The sequence below is a fragment of the Eulemur rufifrons genome, chromosome 25, assembly GCF_041146395.1.
Source record: "Eulemur rufifrons isolate Redbay chromosome 25, OSU_ERuf_1, whole genome shotgun sequence".
In the NCBI taxonomy this organism is placed as follows: domain Eukaryota; kingdom Metazoa; phylum Chordata; class Mammalia; order Primates; family Lemuridae; genus Eulemur; species Eulemur rufifrons.
Window position 1 is genome coordinate 14839911 of NC_091007.1, and position 22052 is coordinate 14861962.

At 35.4% G+C, this 22052-nt stretch overlaps 1 protein-coding gene across 1 annotated transcript in view; it reads right to left on the reverse strand.

Annotated features, from left to right (window-relative positions):
• Positions 1-22052, reverse strand: part of DNAJC1 (DnaJ heat shock protein family (Hsp40) member C1) — a 170575-nt gene that overhangs the window by 19319 nt on the left and 129204 nt on the right. Inside the window, exon 9 of the mRNA XM_069458820.1 lies at positions 10882-11001. Within this exon, the coding sequence (XP_069314921.1) occupies positions 10882-11001 (120 nt within the window). The remainder of the gene's footprint in view (positions 1-10881; positions 11002-22052) is intronic.

The window sequence follows — 22052 nt, forward strand, 5'->3', positions numbered from 1 at the left end:
CAATGGGCAGATTTTGTCATATAAATTTTACTTCAATAAACCTTTTTATTGTGATAAGAATAAATGACATGAGATCTACTCTTTTCATATTTTTTTTTTCTTTTTTTTTTTTTTGAGTCTCATTCTGTCACCTGGGCTAGGGTGCTGTGGTATCAGCCTAGCTCACAGCAACCTCAAACTCCTGGGCTCAAGTGATCCTCCTGCCACAGCCTCCTGAGTAGCTGGGATGACAGGCACGCACTACCATGCCTGGCTAAGTTTTCTATTTTTTAGTAGAGATGAGGGTCTCACTCTTGCTGAGGCTGGTCTCAAACTCCTGACCTCAAGCGATCCTCCCACCTCAGCCTCCCAGAGTGCTAGGATTACAGGCATGAGCCACTGCGCCCAGCCAACTCTTTAAAATTTTTAAATGTACTGTTAACTATAAGCACATTGTTGTAGAGCAGATCTCTAGAACTTATTCATCTTGTATAACCAAAACTTTATATCCATCCCCCTCCTTTCAGCCCCTGGCAACCACCATTCTATTTCTTGCTTTTGTGAGCTTGGCTATTTTAGATAGTTCATAAAATTAGAATCATGTGGTATTTGTCTTTATGTGACTGGCTTATTTCACTTAGCATAACATTCTCAAGGTTCATCCATGATGTCACATATGGCAGGGTTTCCTTCTTTTTTATGAATGAACATTTTATTGCATGTATATACCACATTTTCTTTATCCATTCATCCACGATGGACATTTCGGTTGTTTCCATGTCTTGGCTATTGTGAACAATACTGCAGAGAACATGAGAGTGCAGACACCTCTTTGAGATCCTGATTTCACTTCTTTTTGATATATATCCAGAAGTAGAATTGATGCATCGTATGAAATTTCTATTTTTAATTTTTAGAGGAAATTTCATATCATTTTCCATAACAACTGCACCATTCTGTATTCTCACCAACAGTGTACAAGGATTCCGATTTCTCTAAATCATCACCTACACTGGTTTTTGTGGTTTGTTTGTTTTTTTTTCTTTTTATAATGGCTCATTGTGGGTTTTTTTTTTTTTTTGGAGACAGAGTCTCACTCTGTTGCCCGGGCTAGAGTGCCATGGTGTCAGCCTAGCTCACAGCAACCTCAAACTCCTGGGCTCGAGCAATCCTCCTGCCTCAGCCTCCCAAATAGCTGGGACTACAGGCATGTGCCACCATGCCCGGCTAATTTTTTCTATATATATATGTTTTTAGCTGTCCATATAGTTTCTTTCTATTTTTAGTAGAGACGGGGTCTCGCTCTTGCTCAGGCTGGTCTTGAACTCCTGAGCTCAGACAATCCTCCCACCTCGGCCTCCCAGAGTGCTAGGATGACAGGCGTGAGCCACCACGCCCGGCCCTCATTGTGGTTTTTATCTGTAATTCACTAATAATTAGTGATGTTGAGCATCTTTTCATATACCCAGTGGCCATGTCCATGTCTTCTTTGGTGAAATGTCTATTCAAGTCCTTTGCCCATTTTTAAATCAGGTTTTTTTTTTTTTCCTGCTCTTGAGTTGTAAGAGTTCCTTATTTATTTTTGCTATAAATGCCTCATCAGATATATGGTTTGCAACTATTTTCTCCTAATCCTTGGTTTGACTACTCTTCACTCTTTTAACTTTTTTCCTTGCTGTGCAAAAGCCTTTTAGTCTGATATATTCCCACTTCTCTATTTTTGCTTTTGTTGCTTGTGCTTTTGGTGATATAACCCAAGAAATCACTGTGAAGTCCAATGTCATGAAGCTCTTTCCCTATGTTTTCTTCTAGGCATTTTATGGTTCTAGGACTTACATCTAAGTCTTTAATTCATTAAAAAATTTTTTTGTGTATGGTATAAAGGGTCCGGTTTCATTGTTTTTCATATGAATATCCAGTTTTCCAAGCACCATTTGTTGAAGAGACTATCCTTACCCCATGCACATTTTTAGCACCTTTTTCAAAGGATAGTTGACTGTAAATCTGTGGGGTTATTTCTGGGTTCTCCATTCTGTTCCACTGGTCTACATGTCTGTCCTTATGTCAGTACCATAGGATTTAAATTACATCAGCTTTGTAAAATACTCTGAAATCAGGAAATGTGATTCCTCTAGCTTTGTTCTTCTTTCTCAAGATTGTTTTGGATATTCAGGGTCCTTTGTAATTCCATATCTATTTTAGGATTAGTTTTTTTAATTTCTGTAAATCAATAAATATTTTAAATAAAAAAATTTATAAAGAATGAGTGCTATGGTTTGAATATATACCCCAAAGTTCATGTGTTGGAAATTTAATGTCCAAAGAAACAGTGTTGAGAGGCGGGACCTTTGAGAGGCGATTACGTCACAAGGGCTCTGTCCTCATGAATGGATTAATGCTGTTATTATGGGAGCCGATCAGTTATCATGGGAGTGGGTTCCTGATAAAAGAATGAGTTTGGCCCCCCCTTCCCTTCCTTGTCCCTCGTGCATGCTCTCTTGCCCATGTTCCACCATGGGATGATGCAGCAAGAAGGCCCTCACCAGGAGCAGGCTGCTTGACCTTGGACTTCCCAGCCTCCAGAACTGTAAGAATAAATCTCTGTTGTTTATAAATTAGGTATTCTGTTGCAGCAGCACAAAACAAACAAAGACAATGAGGTAGGCCTATATAAATGGATAGAAAACATTTTCTAAGGTAAAATGTTTTGTTTCTTTAAATTTCTAAAAATAGTTTTTTAAATAAGGTAGTGCATGTATACATCTTTAAAAAGAAAAAGCAGCACATAAGAGCTTATGACACAAAACAAATTACCTCACACCCACAAGCAATCATTTCTGTTTACAGTTTTTCCCAAGGTTACAGAATCACAACTATACACAGCTAAACAGCATGCCTTTTGTATATCATATCCTGAATCCAACTTCTTTTTTTTTAAATTTCAGCATATTATAGGGGTACAAAAGTTTAGGTTATGTATATTGCCCATGCCCCCCTCCAACTTCTTTCTTACCTATACCAATAACCTCTGGTCCAAGCTACTATTGTCTTTTGTATGGACAACTGAATAGCCTCCTACCTGGTCTTCCTTCCTCCTTCCACACTTTCCCTGCCAGTTTCTCCTCCATAAAGCAGTCAGAATGATTCTTTTATATACTGTATTCCTTTGTTCGAAATCTTCCAATGCTTTCCCCTCTCACTCAGGGTAAAATCCAATATCTTTACCGTGGCCAAAAAGGCCCATATGGTCTGGTCTTCTACTAACTCTTGGTCTCATCTGTAATCCCCTCCTACTCACTCCTTTTTAGCCACAGAAACCTCTTTGCAGGACCCTGGGCATCCCAAGCATGCTCTTGCCTTAAAGCTTTGGTGTGTGCTGTTTCCTCTCCCCGGAATGCTTATCCTCAGACAACCCTGCTCCCTCCCTTGCTATGGATCTCTGCTCACATGCTACCTCTCAGCCAGGGCCTTCCTCAGAACCCTGTTTTAAATTGCAACTCCCATCAATCTCTATCCTTTTAGCCTGCTTTATTTTTCTTCATGTTACTTGTCACTATCTATGATTGCTCTTTTTTTGCATGCACTCAAGTTCTTTTTATCCTGTTTCTCCACAGTTCCTTAGGGCAACTGTCTTTGCTTACATGACTGCAGCTTAGTTGCAGGCAAATTAGTATTCCAGCACAGTGGAAGGGAAAAATAAATAAGAGCTCCTATGAACACATATTACTTCAATTATGTTTCTCTGAAAAGAAATTAGTAATGTACCCCTCTTAGAGCTTGAGAGGCTTGGGAATGCAGTGCTGTTGGGCACATGTGTGCCTGACTATAAATCTATTACTAGAGAAGAAGAGAACATATTTTGGTGAACCACATGCCATAGTCTTCTATGATTTGTAGATTTTAAAAACTGAAAAACTATCTTTAAAATATATAAAATGTTTAAAAGCTATCATGTAATATGTTACATAACTATGACCTTGTAAATATTATTCATTCTTGACACAGTACTATGCTGTGATCACATTTCTTACACCAAAGGAGAATGGTCTCAGTATCAAATTCTTTTGTTCTATCACTATACTTTTTAGTATACTTAAAGTTGGATTATGCCTTTTTTGTGCGGTTTTCTGTTCTTTGTGGAGTTTCTAGTTGTCTTTTTTTGTTTATATACATTTTTCCAAGTTTTCAGCCATACTATCTATGAAGCCTCCCTTCCTCCCAGGGTCCCTGTCATGCAGTTCCTAGGTTTCCTACTCCAACTTGGACTTACTGTTCTCTTGACCTGCCAGGTGGCTGGGGAGTGCTGTGATTTTAGTTTATTGGGTCCATATGTTGTCCACTTCTTTGATTTATTCCTCTTGTTGCTGGAGTAGAACTTCAGGAAAATTTCTAAGAAAGAGCGCCAGTTCTCATCCCATGTATTTACCACACTTGGTCTGTTCTAGATTCAGAACCATTTCTCCTCAGAACTGTGAAGGAATTGTTCCCTTGTCTCGCAGAATCTAGTGTTGCTGAGTGATCTCATGGCATTCCAATTTGCCTAATTTTGGAGGTGTCTTCTCCATATAAGGTTTAAAGATCTATCTATTCTCACTGTTCATACATATCCCCAGTACCTTTTCCATGTATTTACTTGACTTTGGAAGGCTCTTACAAAGTCATCTCAGGTGTCCCCATATCACAGAAAACTTCACTGTATTATTTAATGAACACTGATCTTGCCTGTGTCTTCTCTGTCTCTCACACTGGAACTCCTAATCAGATTTGGACTTTTTGGACTTTTTGGACTGATTCCCTGTGCTGCCTATCTCTTCTATAATATCTTAAAATTACTTATCTTTTTATTTTGCTCTCTAGCAGACTTTTCTAATGACAACTTTCAACTATTCTACTTCATTTATTTGGATACTTATTTTTGCTCTGATTCTTTCTTCATGGCATCCTATTCTTTGCTTTATGAATTCAATGTTTCCTTGAGAATCTAGATGCTAGAAGGCTGGTATAATAAACTAATCTTAGAAGGCCGGAATGAACTCATACTAGAAGGCTGCTATAACTCTACCTAAAGATAATCAAGTAATAAAACACCAAAAATTCTGTAATATTCTGATTTATGTATGCAAGAATCCTAAGTAAATTATTAACAAATCATATTACTAAAAGAATAATTTTATATGACTAAGTAGAGTTCATCTTAGAAATGCAAAGAAAGGACTTTGATAATATCATCCTCAGGAGGTCATATGAGAAAAATTATATGATCATTTCAAAAGATGCTAAAAAACCATTGTTAAAATTTCACATCTATTCCTGAAGACAATTGTAATAAACTAGAATTGAAAAAATAAAATTGAAAGAAACTATATATAAAATAATATATATCTCATATCAATGACCAATATTAAAATGAATGGCCAAATATTAAGTTTCCTTAGAACGAAGAGCAAAGAAAAAAGTCCACACTAATCACTATCACTACAATATAAAATTTCTCTGCAATTACTAGCTCATGAAATCATATAAGATAACCAAATAAGACATACAGAAAATGACAAAGTATTATTTGCAGAAGATACAACTGCACTACCTTAAAATCCTAATCAACTAACACAAACTCTATTAGAAATCAGACCAATAATTAAGGAGGCAAGTTACAACAATCAATACTATAACACTTTTCGCTTGATGGGCAATAGTGAAATAATACTCAGTGTTTAAGACAGTATGAGGAAGTGACCTCTCTCATACACTATTAGTGGGATTGTGTATTATAACCTCTCTGCAGGCCATCAAACATTCATATTCTGGAACTATGCAGCTTATAAGAATACAAAGTCCACTTTTAGGAATATAAGCTAAAAAACAGATATGAGTGAAAAGATGAACTTAACAAAAAGTATGTTCCTCTCAATAAAATAGCAAAGAAAGAAGTCATTTAAATGTCAATGAGTAGGTTACTGCTTAAGTATATCATGGCAACATGGACTATCATGCAACTCTTCAGAAAAATGATGTGCATCTTATTTATTGCCATGAAAAGATGCTCATGTTCCATAACAAAGTGAAAGGACTGGAAACAGATGAATATTGTTAAAAGTATAATTGTTCATATGCCTATATAGGAAGACTAAAGTTTAGAATGATATATAACAAAATGTTTATAGAAATCACTTTTTATTATGATTGGTAAACATTTTATTTGAGTATATTTTTTAAAGTTTCTTTTTCGCTATGAACAGAGTTCTATCGAAAAATGTCTAATGATAAAAATCTCTAGACAAATTTAAAGTGTTTTGCATACACACAGGAATAAAGCAGAATTAAGTAGTGGTAAAAACATATTGGGTGAGGAATCAAAATATCTGGTCTGGTCCCAGTTCTACTAACTAATAGTTGTGTCACCTTTAACAAATATCTTAGGAGCAGTGTATTCTAGCTGTAAAATGAGAATAAATAATGGTTGCCTATCTACCTCACAATGTTGTTGTGAAGATCAAATAAAATGATATTTAAATGTTTTGAAAGGTGTGAAAAACTACAAAATGTATGATGGAGTAATCAACATTATCATGAAAGCAGTTAAAAATAAAAATGTTTCTTTGATCTCTTAACTGCTTTTTGCAATGTTATTCTCATGTAGTGAATATATATAGTTTATAATCATGTTTTCTGTGTGATTCTGCTCAATGTTGAGATAGAAATGGTGACATGGGATGCAAATCTATAAGCCTCTGGCCTAGAAATCCTATAATATATAGCAAAACTCTAACCAGGACAATGGACAGATTAAGCAATTAATTACGTAGCTTTAACTGATGGACACAAAAGGTCCTACCATCTCAAAATAACACTGCCTTCTCCCTCCTTCAAGTAGGCAATCTGGTTGCCTGAAATTCTTAAACCAGTCACTCATATCCTTGGGATAAGAACTTGAAGACTCCTATTAAAATACAAGTAAGTGTGTGTATATGATATTTGGTAATACAATAAGTTATTATCTATTAGTATCATGTTAAAATTGGTTATTAGGTAAGCTAGTGACTCATCTAGCAAGGAGAAAGGGATAAAGTACCCATTCCATTCTAAAATTTAAATATGTTTAAAGGTTGTGAGGTTGAGAAAGTAAGGGGAGAAGAAGGAGGGAAGAAGGAGGAGTATGAGATCAGGCTCAGACCAAGAGGACTGCTATAGCAGGAAACTGGTAAGGGTGCAAAACCAAAAGGACAATCCTTGTCACCTTTACAATTTTGTGTAGGGGTAGTTTGATTGTAAAGTCATAGCAATATATTTACCAAAATAATACTGTAAATTTATTTCACTGATAAATCAAAAGCATATTTTTGACTTAAGATAGGGTTTTTGAAACTGCCATAACAAAAAGATATAGATTCTCCCAATATGTATCTTCTTGTTAGTTGAAGCTATAAAAGATAAATTGGGGATGTTATCATCTTCACTCCTCTTCTTTACTCACATAATGGGCTGCTTATCTAACTACACACCTCTTACCTCACACTATGGCACTGAGCTAATTAAAAAAGTCTGTTTAAATCTAGCCACCTGCCTTTTGTTTTGCTGCCTACCTGGGCTTTTTCCAAGCACGGAGAAAATCTCCAATCACACACTGTTATCACAACCAGAATGCAAGAGATTAGTGACCACGGTGAGAAGCAGAATCAGTTTACATCCTTTCAGGCAAGAGAATAGTATTACTTCACAAGCAAAAAATCTGAGGCTCCCTGACCTTAATTTAGAAAACCTGCAGTTAATAATCACCTATAAGTTGGTTTTACATGCCAGACAGTTTTTGTTTCCTCTGTTGTTTTTACAAGTTGGGTGTCCTTTGTGGTTACTGAAATTATTTGCTGAAAGGCATATATCAACATTTAAAATATTTAATCCATAATACAGTAGGTCTTACAGTTTAGGTATATCTAAGTTAATATACTCTGCATCAATTTATCCAGAGTAGAATTTAGCAATCTAACTCTGCTAATTATGACAACTAATACACTTAATTCCTTTTTTAATTGAGGAATAAAATAATTTTTTCCCTGTAATCTGCCAACCCAAATAAAGACTCATATAGATCCCACCACTGGCACTCACCTCTCTCCCCAAAAGGTCAATTGTTTCTTGAAGGAAAAGAACTAAGCCTGAAGCTACAAAGTCAGCAAGGAAACCTGGTCAAAGAACAGCTGTGCAGAGCAGAGGCGAACTGAACTGGTCGGCGATCAGGTCAGAATGCAGAGGTTCTGATGACACCCAACGGAACCCGGCTTCTTTTTCATAATCAAATACTTAATGAAAACAAATCTAATTAACACCATAAGCCAAAAAGAAGTACAAGTGATCTTTTAAAGTGTGGTTAACTTTCACTTAACATTCTGCTAAAGAAACTGTACTAGCTGAACCCATCCCCTTCAGCTGCTTCGATGTGATTCAAAAGTCATCCCTGTGTGTTAGTTACTAAATGAGGTAGCTGAGTCCTCAGACACCTGTTCTCCTTTAGAGAGCGTGATGTGCTGTGTGTGTGTGTGGTTACTGAAATGAAATGTATAGTCCAGATATGAAGATGATGCTCACAGAACAAAAAGGCAGTGAGTCCGTACTGACATAGAAGAAAAGTTACAATGCCATATTTTTTGTGCCACAAAAGTTTAGGTAAATAAGTATTTATTTCCAAGGTACTTCTGGTATTGTGAAAACAGAATATGTGGCAACAAAACAAAACAAAACAACAAAAACGCCAAACCTCAAAAAGTCAGATGTGCCACTTCCCTGGTAAAAGGAGAAAATATCCATTACAGACATGAAATCAGTCTCCCCTGGGTTAAGTCTGGGGGGAAAAAATTGGAACATATGGAATGAATTCGCAAAGTTTAAAAAGATGCCTTTGACTGCATCAAGGCTACTCCTGTGAATTAAGGATATTCTAGATCTACAAAGCTCTGTTGGTTATATCATGTATATTCTTAGCATTTTTAAACTTTAACTTTTCTCCGCTTAAAAATATACATAAACATATAACCAGATTTCAATGGCAACAAATTAATTTACAATTTTGCTCTATCTGCCTTTAGCATTAACTGTGGAGCCTCATAGAAATATTACTTAAAAAGTTAAAAGTGGTGCTGTCGTCAAAGGAGACACTAAATTAGTGTACTATTTTACTTTTTCATTAAGCAATTGAACTAAAAGTTTTGGGCCCTTTTAAACCAAAATGTATAACTTTTGAAAAATTATTTTAGTAATTTTTGATAATCACTATTATATTAATACCAGCTGTATAATCAGAGGGTCATAGTACTTAAAATATCAATAATCATGGAATGTCTTTAATTTGATCAGATATTTACTAAGTCATTATTAAATTATCTTTTATAAACAACCTTAAAGCAAGATAATAAAATGTACCATCCCAGTAAGAGTCTTAGCAGAAAAGCTATCCTTATGGTTCTTCTCAAGTCACTCAAGATGACTGGTCTCCTCATGAAACATAGCATAAATAAATAAATAAAAATTTGGTACAAGATATTATAGCTATTTTCCCCCATGATCACTTTAATCCTGAAGTGAAAATAATGCAAAATATCCTATAAAAATTCAAACTGTAGTCTTTTAAATGTGATTTTAAAAGAATTATAGAGTAGAAACAATATTCACGTATATAATTTAAAATTCTCAAACCAGGTCCCATGCAGAAGAGAAAAAAACCTCAAAAAATAAGAAACTAAAACTTGACAGTATAGGTTGAATATCCTTAATCCAAAAGTCCAAAATGCTCCAAAATCTGAAATTTTTGAGTGCCAACATGCCTGATTAGGGATACTCAACTGGTAATATTTTTTGTAAATTTGTTTTTAAATTAAAAAAGTGGAAGTTTATTGCATACAGTAACTTACGGCATTTATAACAAGTTTTTATTTTTGGCAGCTGTGTTTAGTAACCATTTTGCAGGTTTTATTTTAATTGTCATTATCAAAAATGACCTAAAGGTATACTAACAGAATTGAAGGAGAAAGTCAAATCTTTGCTTTCAGTAACTGCTTAAGTCTTTTTAGATATACAGGATTTATTTAAAGTAAATTTAGTAAAGAATATTTACTATCCTTTATGAAAATATGAATTTGATAACTGATGAAAATAAGGATTTTTCTCAATTTCAATTAAACAGTTACTGAGTACTTAGTAAATCTCAGGCACTGTGCTAGGTGCTTTTAAAAAGATTCTCTGCTCTAAAGTTCCTCAATAAAAGCATCAAAATGTTAAGTCCAAACCTTTCCAGGTAAATACTTTGTCTTTTAAATGTTAGATATGGCCATTCATCTCTCTCTCTCTCTCTCTCTCTCACACACACACACACACACACACACACACACAGACACAGACACAGAGTTTCTTCTGATTAAACACCGTGACAAAATGGATGGTGGGTACCATCCTTGAAAGAAAAAGGCAAACATCCACTTGCATTATGAGAATTTTGCTCATTTAATTGATCCAGACTACCTGTCTAAATACCAATTGCAATCTGTACTTCAATGATAAAAAGATCTAGCTGAGATAATACTGCTCTAATGCTTATCAGTTTGGGAACTATTTTTTCCACAGTTCAAGGGGTCACTATAAACACAAAAACTGGCATTGTTTTTTGTGTGATTAGGTTACAGTAGCTTAAGTCTCTAATCACTAGAATTCCTCACCCAGTTGTTAACTGCAGACCTGAGGACTAGCTCACATCTGCTTCTTGCTTATTTCATTAATGGTTCACTTCAAGGTCCTAAAAGGATTGTATCCCTTCTCCAAAGATAATGTTGGACCCATCTATGTCTGCCTTCTACACAGTTAGCTTGTTCTGGTTTGTCACTCTCCATACAATGCAAATCTCAGTGAACTCACATCTGTCACAGATCGACCCAATTCGTGGGCAATCTTTTCCCATCGACCTGGGGTGCCTCCTGGGAACTTAACCATACTTCTCGTCAGTTGGCTGAGGTCCTCCTCTGTCCATTCAGGTGCCTGCAAAACATTCAAGAAAATTTAAAAAGATAACTGAAAGAATGGCTGCTAAAACATTTAACAAGTCTGTGAAACAAATTATTGGCAATATGCTTTCTGCAAAAAACAGTAATACTAAAAGGTACCTAATAGTTTCAATAAAGGTTTGAGTTGCATATTCAACATTAGAACACAAAGCTCCGACAGACTTTTAAATTTTCCTATGTATACCAACCAAGAAAGTAGAAATATTGCAAAACCAGGCTTTTGAAAACATACACACACACACACACACACACACACACACACGCACAAAACGACCATTCCATTTTGCATTAAAGTAAGAAACCATTCTCAAACCCTATGAAATGCATTCTTGCTATGAAATGCAATGCTGCTCACAAATGCCTCAAATAACCTACTACTGAAGGTCTTGAAGTTTTTCTTTTTAAATTATACTTTAAAGAAAGCAAAAAAAAAAAAATCTTACAAGTATAAGTATACTGGTCTAGAATCAGTAACTGAGACAAATATATATTTTTTGTTCATTCTATGTAACAGTATTTAACTTCTCAAATGCTAGCATTTTACAAAACTTGGCAAGAGAAATAAAATTAGAAACTCTTGTGACCAAGACTTCAACAATCAAGTCCACGCTAAGCACAATTTCAATTTTGAGAAGGTAAATAGCTTCTAAAAGTTGACCAAATTATTAAGCTGAATAACAAAACCTTAAAGATTATAAAACTGCATAAGCAAAAATTCTAAAAGCAAACATATTCTTCACATTTTACTCAGCACTACCAGTGATCAAATCTAAAACTGAGCAAAGCAAAAGAAATTATTATCAAACAGCAAGTAACCAAGTTACAATTATTTTACATTACATTTTAGCACTAAACTATCCCCCACCAGAGGCAGTAAACCACTCTGGTATTAAACAATACTCCAGTAGTCAGCAGAGAGATCGAGGAAGCCTACCTTATTTTCCTTTAATTAAAAAGAAAGAGTGAAAGAAAAAGAAAGAAAGAGAGAGAGAAAGAAGGAAACCTTTGAGACAAATACCTTTTCTAATCACCATTTCCGATAATGAACAGGCACACATCAGGCAGTTTGCATTACAGAACCATCAGCACAGAACAACAGTCAGAGGTGAGTGACCCCAGGGACTATCTCCACAGCTACAGCAAAGCTTCTCCCTGACACTAATCCTCCCTGTCATTCTCCCACTGTGCTCTAACCACACTGACATCCGCCTGCCTCACTGCAAGCTTAACGGGGCCCTTCCTGACTTTTTACTGTCTCCCCCAATCAATGGTTCAAGCGTGCTCTTTTCACCATGTCCAAATGGCAGCTTCACTCATAATCAAAGTGCACTGCCCCTGTTAAAGGGCTTTCCGAAAGGCTCTCCCATTTGCATTCATTTGCAAAGCAAACTACTTTTATTCACTTTGTTCTGCTATCAAGAATGTTCCCTGAAGCAGATAAATTGGCATAAATACAACCTGCCACTTAAGAGTCAGTAAATAATAGCCAATAGTAGGGAGGATTTTATCAATCATTCTATTTTGTATCCGCTAAGAGCTGAAAGCCTCAAACATATTCATCAGTACAGCCCCTACAATACATGCATAAATTCACTTATATAAAAAGGTAGCCCACATTGGGTCTGGTTGGAATTTCTTTGATATTTAATGATTATCAGAAATCTAATTCTCCATATCAGATGATTTAAAAATTTACACGGAGGTTTTTTTCTTCCTTTTTGCTTATTTTTACTTTATTTAAGGGAAAAGTATTATTCAAATACTATTTAGAAGAACATAACTGGATTTTCTAGGAAATCATATCTTTACTGCTAAAAGCTGAAGCTTTAATAAGCATACCAACTGGTTTCAGAAATGCAAAAGAATTAAGTTTTAAGTAGAATTTAAATATTAACTTTCAGTACAAAATCATACCATGAAGTTGAAATTGCATAAAAATATACATTAATATATTCAAACCATACAGTGTATCAATGTAATTTCACACTAAATCATCTAATTTCTGCATTCATTTTAAATATTTTTACAGCAAACAAAATTGTTTAAAACGTCAAAAATATAATCAGTTTCACATAATAAACTAATTCTTTAAAATAATTTATATTTTTCATAGATTAGTTTTCCAATTATGCTACATATATGAACATGGGTATTAAAATCCAATCTGATTAATAGTTCCTTGCTAATGAGAATGGAATGGAATGGAAAGATTGTAAATAAGATGTTTGGATTGATATCCTGAAAAAATCATCCACCTGTTATGACAATCTTTCTTTTTAGTTTCATAGTTATTTCATGGCTATAATTTTTATTAATATTTTTTAAAAATCAATAGTTAGGACCATAATCTGAAATCTGAGAGAACCTTTTTAGCAATTCATTATTCTCTCTCCTACAGCTGTACAGCAAGCTCTTTGGTGAATGTGTAATTCCTCAGCAATAGCTAGTTGTGTCTTTAGAAGGAACGGAGCCTACTGTGATCCAGCTACTACAGCAGCCATGAGGGTGGCCATGGTGTGAATGTATTCTCCCTGTCCTAATCTGGAGCCAACTGTAGCTGTGAAAGTCAAATGAATGCAAAAGCACACTGCTTTGCCACTTAAAACCATGTGTGTCCAATATGACTGAAACACTGGGCCAAAAATTCATCTCTGCAGTAAAGTAATGGAAGATACCACATGGTGTGGGGACAGCTGTTGTGACTACACAAGCATCCCAATTTTGCATCAGAAAAGCCCACTCCGGGAATAAATCTCCATACTGAATACTAAATAAAAAGTGAGTTTTCAAGTTATTCAGTATTTTCATGTAATGACCCCAAAATATATTTACTAAAGAATTGATATGGAAATTTAAATTATATTCCCAAATAATGTCCCTTTGGAATAGATTTTTGCCATAAAACCTGCTATGTTAAAAGATTTGGGGCCTTTGAAAAGTCTTTATTATTCTTGGGGTTTAGGGGTTGGAGGTTGTAGGGCTATATATTTTTAAAGTAATATATATGAATGCTCTTCTCACAGCTTTGGATGACAAAAATATTAGCTAGAAAATACTAATTTATTTGGCACTGAAAAATCATGGCCAAATTCAAAGAAAAATTTTAAATGTACTTATTTACTGTATTTTCACACTTTAATGACAAAAGGTCCATTTTTAGGTAATAGATGCTGAAACTCCCTAATGAGCAGTATTTCTATTAAAATAACCTATTAATGATCATTGTTTATATAAATACAGAAGTTAACATTTTGGATTCAACTATTTTTAATAGATTCAGCTCAGCCCACAAATTCTCAGAAATTTTACCCAAGGAAATAATATTCTTACATAGCATCACCCACTTAAAAGATCACACCTAATAATGTGGATGGCATAGCTAATAATCTAATTATCTATTACCCTCTAACTTTACATTCTGTATACAGAATTCTGATTTAGTGCATTTAGTTTAGTTAGTGCATTTAGTTTTCAGCTACACAATATTCCTTTCCAACTTAAAAATTGAGGAGTTAAGTGCCCATGACAAATATATATGTAAACAAATGGTATGTTAAAAAACAACAACAAAATTAAAAACAAATGACCTCAAATGTTTTTCACTCTTAGGAAGAGAAATTCTTCTTTGAGGCCTTTCTTCCTGACTTGCAGGTGGTTGTCTTTTGGCTATGTCCTCACATGGCTTTCTCCTCTGTGTAAGTGTGTATGTGTGTGGGGGCTGTCTCTTGTCTCTTGCTATTCTTAAGAATATTAATCCTATTAGATTAGGGACCTACCCTTATGACTTCATTAATTGAACTTTAATTATCTCTTTAAAGGCTCTATCTCTAAATACAGTCGCATTGGGGTTAGGGCTTTAACATATGAATTTGGAGGAACACAATTCAGTCCATAACAAGGAAGACACAAAATAAACAAACAAAAACTGAAACAGAAGTCCACAATTTGGCATAATTGGTAATCCAAAAATTACTAGAAGCATTTATACAACAAATAGATAAAAGGGTAGAGATCGGCATTTGTGCCTCTATAACCGTGGTTCTGAATTAACATCTGCTGAACTATACCAAATAAGCAAACCTTCATATCTTTAATCAATACTGGGGATCCCACTAAACTTAAACAAGGTTCCCTCCGCAATCTTAGGGAAGTTACTGAACATAATACAAAGCACAAACAAGTATGGCTCACCTCAACCACAGGAACTATTGTCTTGCCTAAATTTTCCCATGGTCATCACACCCATTGTCCTAAAAAAATCCTACAGTGGTCATGGACTCTCTAACTCAGTAAGTAAAGAATTAAAATGAAGTCTTTGGCACTCAAATTGCCTTGATAAAATGGACCCCATGGATATATCCCCTCCTCCATTAAAATAGTTAACATAGCCCAATGTAAATTATAACAGGGCCTTTAATGATTGAAACCTATTATGTAAGACCTATTTAGAGAAGGGGTGATTATCCCCACTGCTTGGCCATATAACAGCCCAATTTGGCCTGCTCTTATCCTTGAATGGTGCCTCACAGGGGATTACTTCACCCTTACTGCTGTGGACATCACTAAGGACCCATATCCAATATAAGTGAAATTACTTAACTGGTAAATATTTTGCTATTAAGATTATTTAACATGTTCTGTTCAGTGCCTATTTCAACAGTCTCTGGGTCGCAGCTTGCCTTTGCCTACAAAGGAACTCAATTCATTTGTACTTGGCTACCATGGGGTACCTCAACATGACATACAATCTTTGAGGGCAAAATCTTAACTTTATCCTATTTTCTCCGAGAGACAGGTATGATATTACACTGATGACCTCCTCCTCTGAACAGATTAATTTGTCACATTCATTCAGAACATAAAATACAAAGGAGTTCATCTTGGTTAAATTTCTGAAAATTATTTGGTAAACTGGAGGCTGCTCCATTCACGACACTTCAAGAAACAGGTATTGACCCTTTAGGCACCCACAACTTCTTTTAGGCTCTTTTGGGTGCTGGAGGAAATATATTTCTCATTTACAAATTGTACTTAAGCTCATTTATGAAGTTACTTGCAAAATGGCTCACCTTCAATGGTGCCCCTTCTAAAAAAAGGCTCTAAAATCCGTTCAAATTGAGAAACAACACACACTCTTAGTAGTGTCTCCCAGAGACTCCTTCACTATAGAGGCTTTAGCAAAGTTCTCTCAGTGTTACAGGCTTATACACAAGCAATGAGTTTAAAATGCTAAAGCCACAAATATTTGGACTTTACTAAAATTAAACTTTTGGTCTTTTAAATAAACTATTTAAAAAATGAAAACTAGAGACTAGGTGCAAACATGAGTAGTCTTCGAAAAGTTCATGGAAAATGTGTATTATAAAAAACTATGCATGGATTTCAAAATTTTTTTGTAACAAAATACACTCATATTAACTTATTTATAACATGTATGAACAGGATTGAGTTTAAGGCACTAAGAAGAACAACATGTAAGTTTGAAAAGAGCCCCTGTCAGAGTAACCTAAATTGTGTTAAAATTGAAGCAAGAACAAACATCAAATTTATAGTGAAGCTTGGGTGGAAGAATAATTGAAATAGCCATTAATGCTTTACAAAAAGTTTATGAGGATGATGCCCCACAGAAATTAGCAGTTCACAAATGGATAACTTGTTTTAAGAAGGGATGAGACAATGTTGAAGATGAAGCCCACAGTGGCAGGCTGCCCCTATCAATTTGTGAGGAAAAAATACATCTTGTTCACGCCCTAGCAGAAGAGAACCAACAGTTAACAGCAGAAACAATAGCCAACACCATAGACGTTTCAACTGGTTCAACTTACACAATTCTGACTGAAAAATTAAAGTAGAGCAAACTTTCCACTTGTTGGGTGCTAAAACCTTTGCACCCAGATCAGATGCAGACAAGAGCAGAACTTGCAACGGAAATTTTAAATAAGTGGGATCAAGATCCTGAAGCATTTCTTTGAAGAAGTGTAACAGGAGATGAAACATGGCTTTCCAGTATGATCCTGAAGACAAAGCACAATCAAAGCAGTGGCTGCTGAGAGGTGGAAGTGGTCTGGTCAAGCAAAAGCAGACTGGTCAAGGGCAAAGGTCATGGCAACAAGTTTTTGGGATGCTCAAGGCATTTCACTTGTTGACTTCCTGGAGAGCCCAAGAATGATAATATTTGCTTATTATGAGAGTGTTTTGATAAAATTAACCAAAGCTTTAGCAGAAACACACCCAAGAAAGCTTCACCAGAGAGTTCTTCACCATGACAATGCTCCTGCTCATTCCTCTCATCAAACAAGGGCAATTTATTTATTTTAAAAAATTATTATGGGTACACAAAAGTTGCATATATTTATAGGTACATGTGATGTTTTAATACAGGCATACAATGTGAATTAATCAACTTGGGGTATCCATCACCTCAGGCATTTATCATTTCTTTGTGTTAGGAACATTCTAATTCTACTCTTAGTTATTTTAAAGTATACCCTAACTTACTGTTGATTATAGCCACTTGATTGCGCTATTGAATACTGTTCATTCTACCTAACTACATTTTTGCACCCATTAACCATCTTCCTGTATCCCACTACTCCCCACTACCTGTCCAGCCCTGGTAATGATCACTCTATTCTCTGTCTCCATGAAATCAACTGTTTTTAATATTTAGCTCCCACATATGAGTGAGCACTTGTGAGATTTTTCTTGCTGTGCCTGGCTTATTTCACTTAATATAATGTTCTCCAGTTCCATTCATGGTGTTTCAAATGGCAGGATTTCATTCTTTTTTGTGACTATATATTATTCCATTGTGTATCTATACCACAATTTCTTTATCCATTCATCCAGTGATGGACACTTAGACTGATTCCAAATCTTGGCTATTGTGAATAGTGCTATAATAACAGGGGAGAACAGGTTCCTTTTCAATATATTTAATTCCCCTCCTTTGCATATATACCCAGCAGTGGGACTGCTGGGCCATAGGGTAGTTTCATTTTTAGTTTTTTGAGGAACCTCTATACTGTTCTCCATAGTGGTTGCACTAATTTACATTGCTACCAACAGTGTATGAGGGGAACTCTCCTTTCTCCACATCCTTACCGGCATTTGTTATTGTTGTCTTTTTGATAAAAGCTATTTTAACTGGGGTGAGATGATATTTCATTGTGGTTTTGATTTGCATTTCTCTGATGACTAATGATGTTGAGCATTTTTTCATATACCTGCTGGTCATCTGTATGTCTTCTTTTGAGATATGTCTATTCAGATCCTTTGCTCACTTTTTAATTAGATTATTTGATTTTTTCCTGTTGAGTTGTTGGAGTTCCTTATATATTCTAGTTATTAATCCCTTGTCAGATTGATAGGTTGCATATATTTTCTCCCATTCTGTGGGTTGTCTCTTTACTTTGTTGATTTTTTCCCTTGCTGTGCAGAAGCTTTTTAGCTTGATGTGATACCATTTGTCCAATTTTGCTTTGGTTGCCTGTGCTTTGGGGTTATCACTCAAGAAATCCTTGCCTGACCAATATCCTGAAGTGTTTCTTTAATATTTTCTCTTGGTCATTTCATAGTTTCACGTCTTAGATTTGAGTATTTAATCCATTTTGATTTTTGTATATGGCATGAGATAAAGGCTGTTTCTTTCTTCTGTATATGGATATCCAGTTTTCCCACCATCATTTATTGAAGAGACTGTCCTTTCCCCATTGTATGTTGTTGGCACCTTTGTCAAAGATAAGCTTACTATAGATGAATAGATTTATTTCTGCGTTTTCTATTCTGTTCCATTGTTCTATGTGTCTGTTTTCATGCCAGTACCATGCTGTTTTGGTTACTACAGCTCTGTAGTACAATTTGAAGTCAGGTAATGTGATTCCTCCAGTTTGGTTCTTTTTGCTCAGCATGGCTTTGGCTATTCTGGGTCTTTTGTGGTCCCATATAAATTTTAGATTATTTTTTTCTATTTCAGTGAAGAATGTCATTGGTATTTTGATGGGGATTGCATTGAATCTGGAGATTGCTTTGGGTGATATGGACATTTTAACAATATTGATTCTTCCAATCCATGAGCATGGAATATCTTTCCATTTTTTGTGTGTCCTCTTCAATTTCTCTCATCAATGTTTTATAGTTTTCATTATGGAGATCTTTCACTTTGTTGGTTAAGTTTATTCAAACAAGGGCAATTTTGCAGTAGTTTCAATGGTAAATCATTAGATATACAACCTTACTGTCCTGATTTGGCTCCTTCTGACTTCTTTTTGTTTCCTATCTTAAAAAATCTGTAAAGGGCACCCATTTTTCTTCAGTTAATAATGTAAAAAAGACTGCATTGACATAAATTCCCAGGACCTTCAATTCCTTAGGGATGGACTAAGTTACTGATTATCATTGCTTATAAAAGTGTCTTGAACTTGATAGAGCTTATGTTGAAAAATAAAGTTTGTATTTTTTATTTTTACCTATTGATTTCACTCTACACAAACTTTTTGAGGTCCCCTCATTTTCACAACACATATCAGAAAAGGGACTTGTGTCACAATCTGTTCATCCATTCTATTAATGGATATTTGGGTTGCTGCCAGCTTTTGGTTCTTATGCATTGTAAATACAGATGCTATGGCAATTTGTGTACAACTGCAGTCATGTTTTAATTTCTTTTATATAAATACCTAGGGGTGGAATTGTTAGGTCATAGGGAAAGTATCCATCTAACTTTATAAAAAACTACATAAGTTTTTTTCCAAAGAGGTTGTATAGTTTTACACTCTAAATAGCAATGCAAGAGAGTTCTTGTTGTTCCATATCTTTAACAGCACTTGATATTGTCAGTTGTTTAATTTTGACCATTCTGGTAGAAATGAGATGTATCTTACTGTGGTTAATAACTTGCATTTCCAAGATGACAAATGATCTTGAATACCTTCACATGTGCTTCTTGGCCAACTGAATAATATCTACTTTCATGAAGTATGTATTTATATCTTTTGATCATTTGCTAATTGGGCTGTTTGTCTTGTTATTATTCAGTGGTAAGAGTTCTTTATATTATATTTTGTGGATGTAAGATCTTTGTCAGATATAAGTATTGTGAACATTTCCTTCCAGTCCGTAACTTGCATTTTTATTTAAAATTGTTTAACTTTTATTTTGAAGTAGTTTTAGACTTATAAAAAAGTTATAAAGACAGCACAGAGTTCCTATATACTCTTTATTCAGTTAACTTTGATGTTACTATCTTACATAGCCATTGTGGTAACAAGCTCCAAGCTCCTCAGTGATTCTTACTTCCTAGTATTAAAGCCCTCACACAGACTCCTCCCAGTGGCTAGGGCTGATCTGTGCAACAAATAAGATATTGTGAAAATGACAGAGTGCGTCTTCCAAGGATAAGTTATAAAAGACATAGCTTTTGCCTTGCTCTCTTTTGGGTTATTTGCATCTGGTGGAAGCCAACTGCCAAATGGTCAAGCTAAATAACAGTACTAAGATTCATCCTGCATAGGCATAAGGTTCTATACTCTTTCAGACAATATTTAGAGATACACACTCATGATGACTATGAAAGGAGAGGAATTCAGGAGCATAAACCAGGCCAATCATTAGAACAATGGCTGGTGCAATGCTTCCTAAGGAAGAATGAAATCAGATGGTTGTCTTACAGTTCAACTTCTTCTGTAGTCTGTCATGCCAACCTTAAATGTATTTGCAAATGACAGGAAGAGGTCTCAGAGTTTTTGGAAGGGGGGTCCTGGTTGCTTTTACCCTTTCAGGGAGATCTCTCAGAGATAGATATACTCTTGTAGGAAACCAAGGACGAGGCCTTGACTAGTATTCAGGCTCTTATTGCCCCAGATTGAATTTAGAATGCTGATGAAAGTGACCCAATAGAGGATGAAAAATAACCTAAAGAAATCTTAGTAAATATTTGTGGTCAGCCCTAGCCCTAGCACCCTAGAAAACGACCCCATCCCTTATACTGAAACTGAGTGAGAATATTTTAGTAATGAGAACGCAGGTGTTCTGGATTAAGGTGGACTCACCCAAGAAGGTCACCAGTGTGCAAGCTTGAGTCAGCCAGAGGTGCAAACCCTTATGGCTTCAGCTAGAAAGCACTGCAGCTATGGCACTGAGTCAAAGAACTCTCAAGGTTGTAATACATGGTGTCAGCCATGAGGACCTTGCCGTTTGATATTGACCATGGGTGGCTAAAAACATTAAGCCACAAGCCAGTGTTGCACTGCTCAAAACTAAAAATAAATGTTAAGCCTTGTTTAATGGCATGGAGCCACTTTCACTCCCTGACTATCTGAACTGATCAATGACACCGCCTACCGTGATGGTGGAAGACATTTGGGTCAGCCTTAACTCTTAGGTCAGGGTTGTTATTGATGATCCCATTACCATAGATGTCCTACTTGTGGGCCAAGATGAAACCTGTACAATTGCTAATGCATCTTGATATACCTGAGGCCTGGAGAACTGGCACAAATATACTAATATTCTGGTAACTACTATCGCTATAGTAATAAACTGTTCTTCATCTCTGACCCAGGAGTCATGTTTTCTAGCAGTATCCATAAAACTGTGGCAGGCTAACTTGTTAGTCCACAAATAGCATGAAACTGACCCTTCACAGTTGTTGACAATAGATACCTTTTCATTTTCTTAATGGTGTCTTTTGAAGATCAGAAGCTTTTAATTTTCATAAAGTCCAAGTTATCAATATTTATTAGTGAGTTGAATGTCCTGACTAGGAAATCTTTGCCTACCTTAAGGATGAGGTAGGGGTCAAGGTTTATTTTCTATTACATGGATATCCAATTGTTCCAATACATTTGTTGAAAAGACTATTCTTTTACCCTTTTGAATTGCCTTGACACCACTGTCAAAAATATATTGAGTATGTGTGTGCATCTATTTCAGGACCTTCTTTCTGTTATATTGACTTATTTATCTAATGTATGCCATATAATTTCCATTATACAGATAAGAAAAATGTGGTAGTGTGCTTTAAGA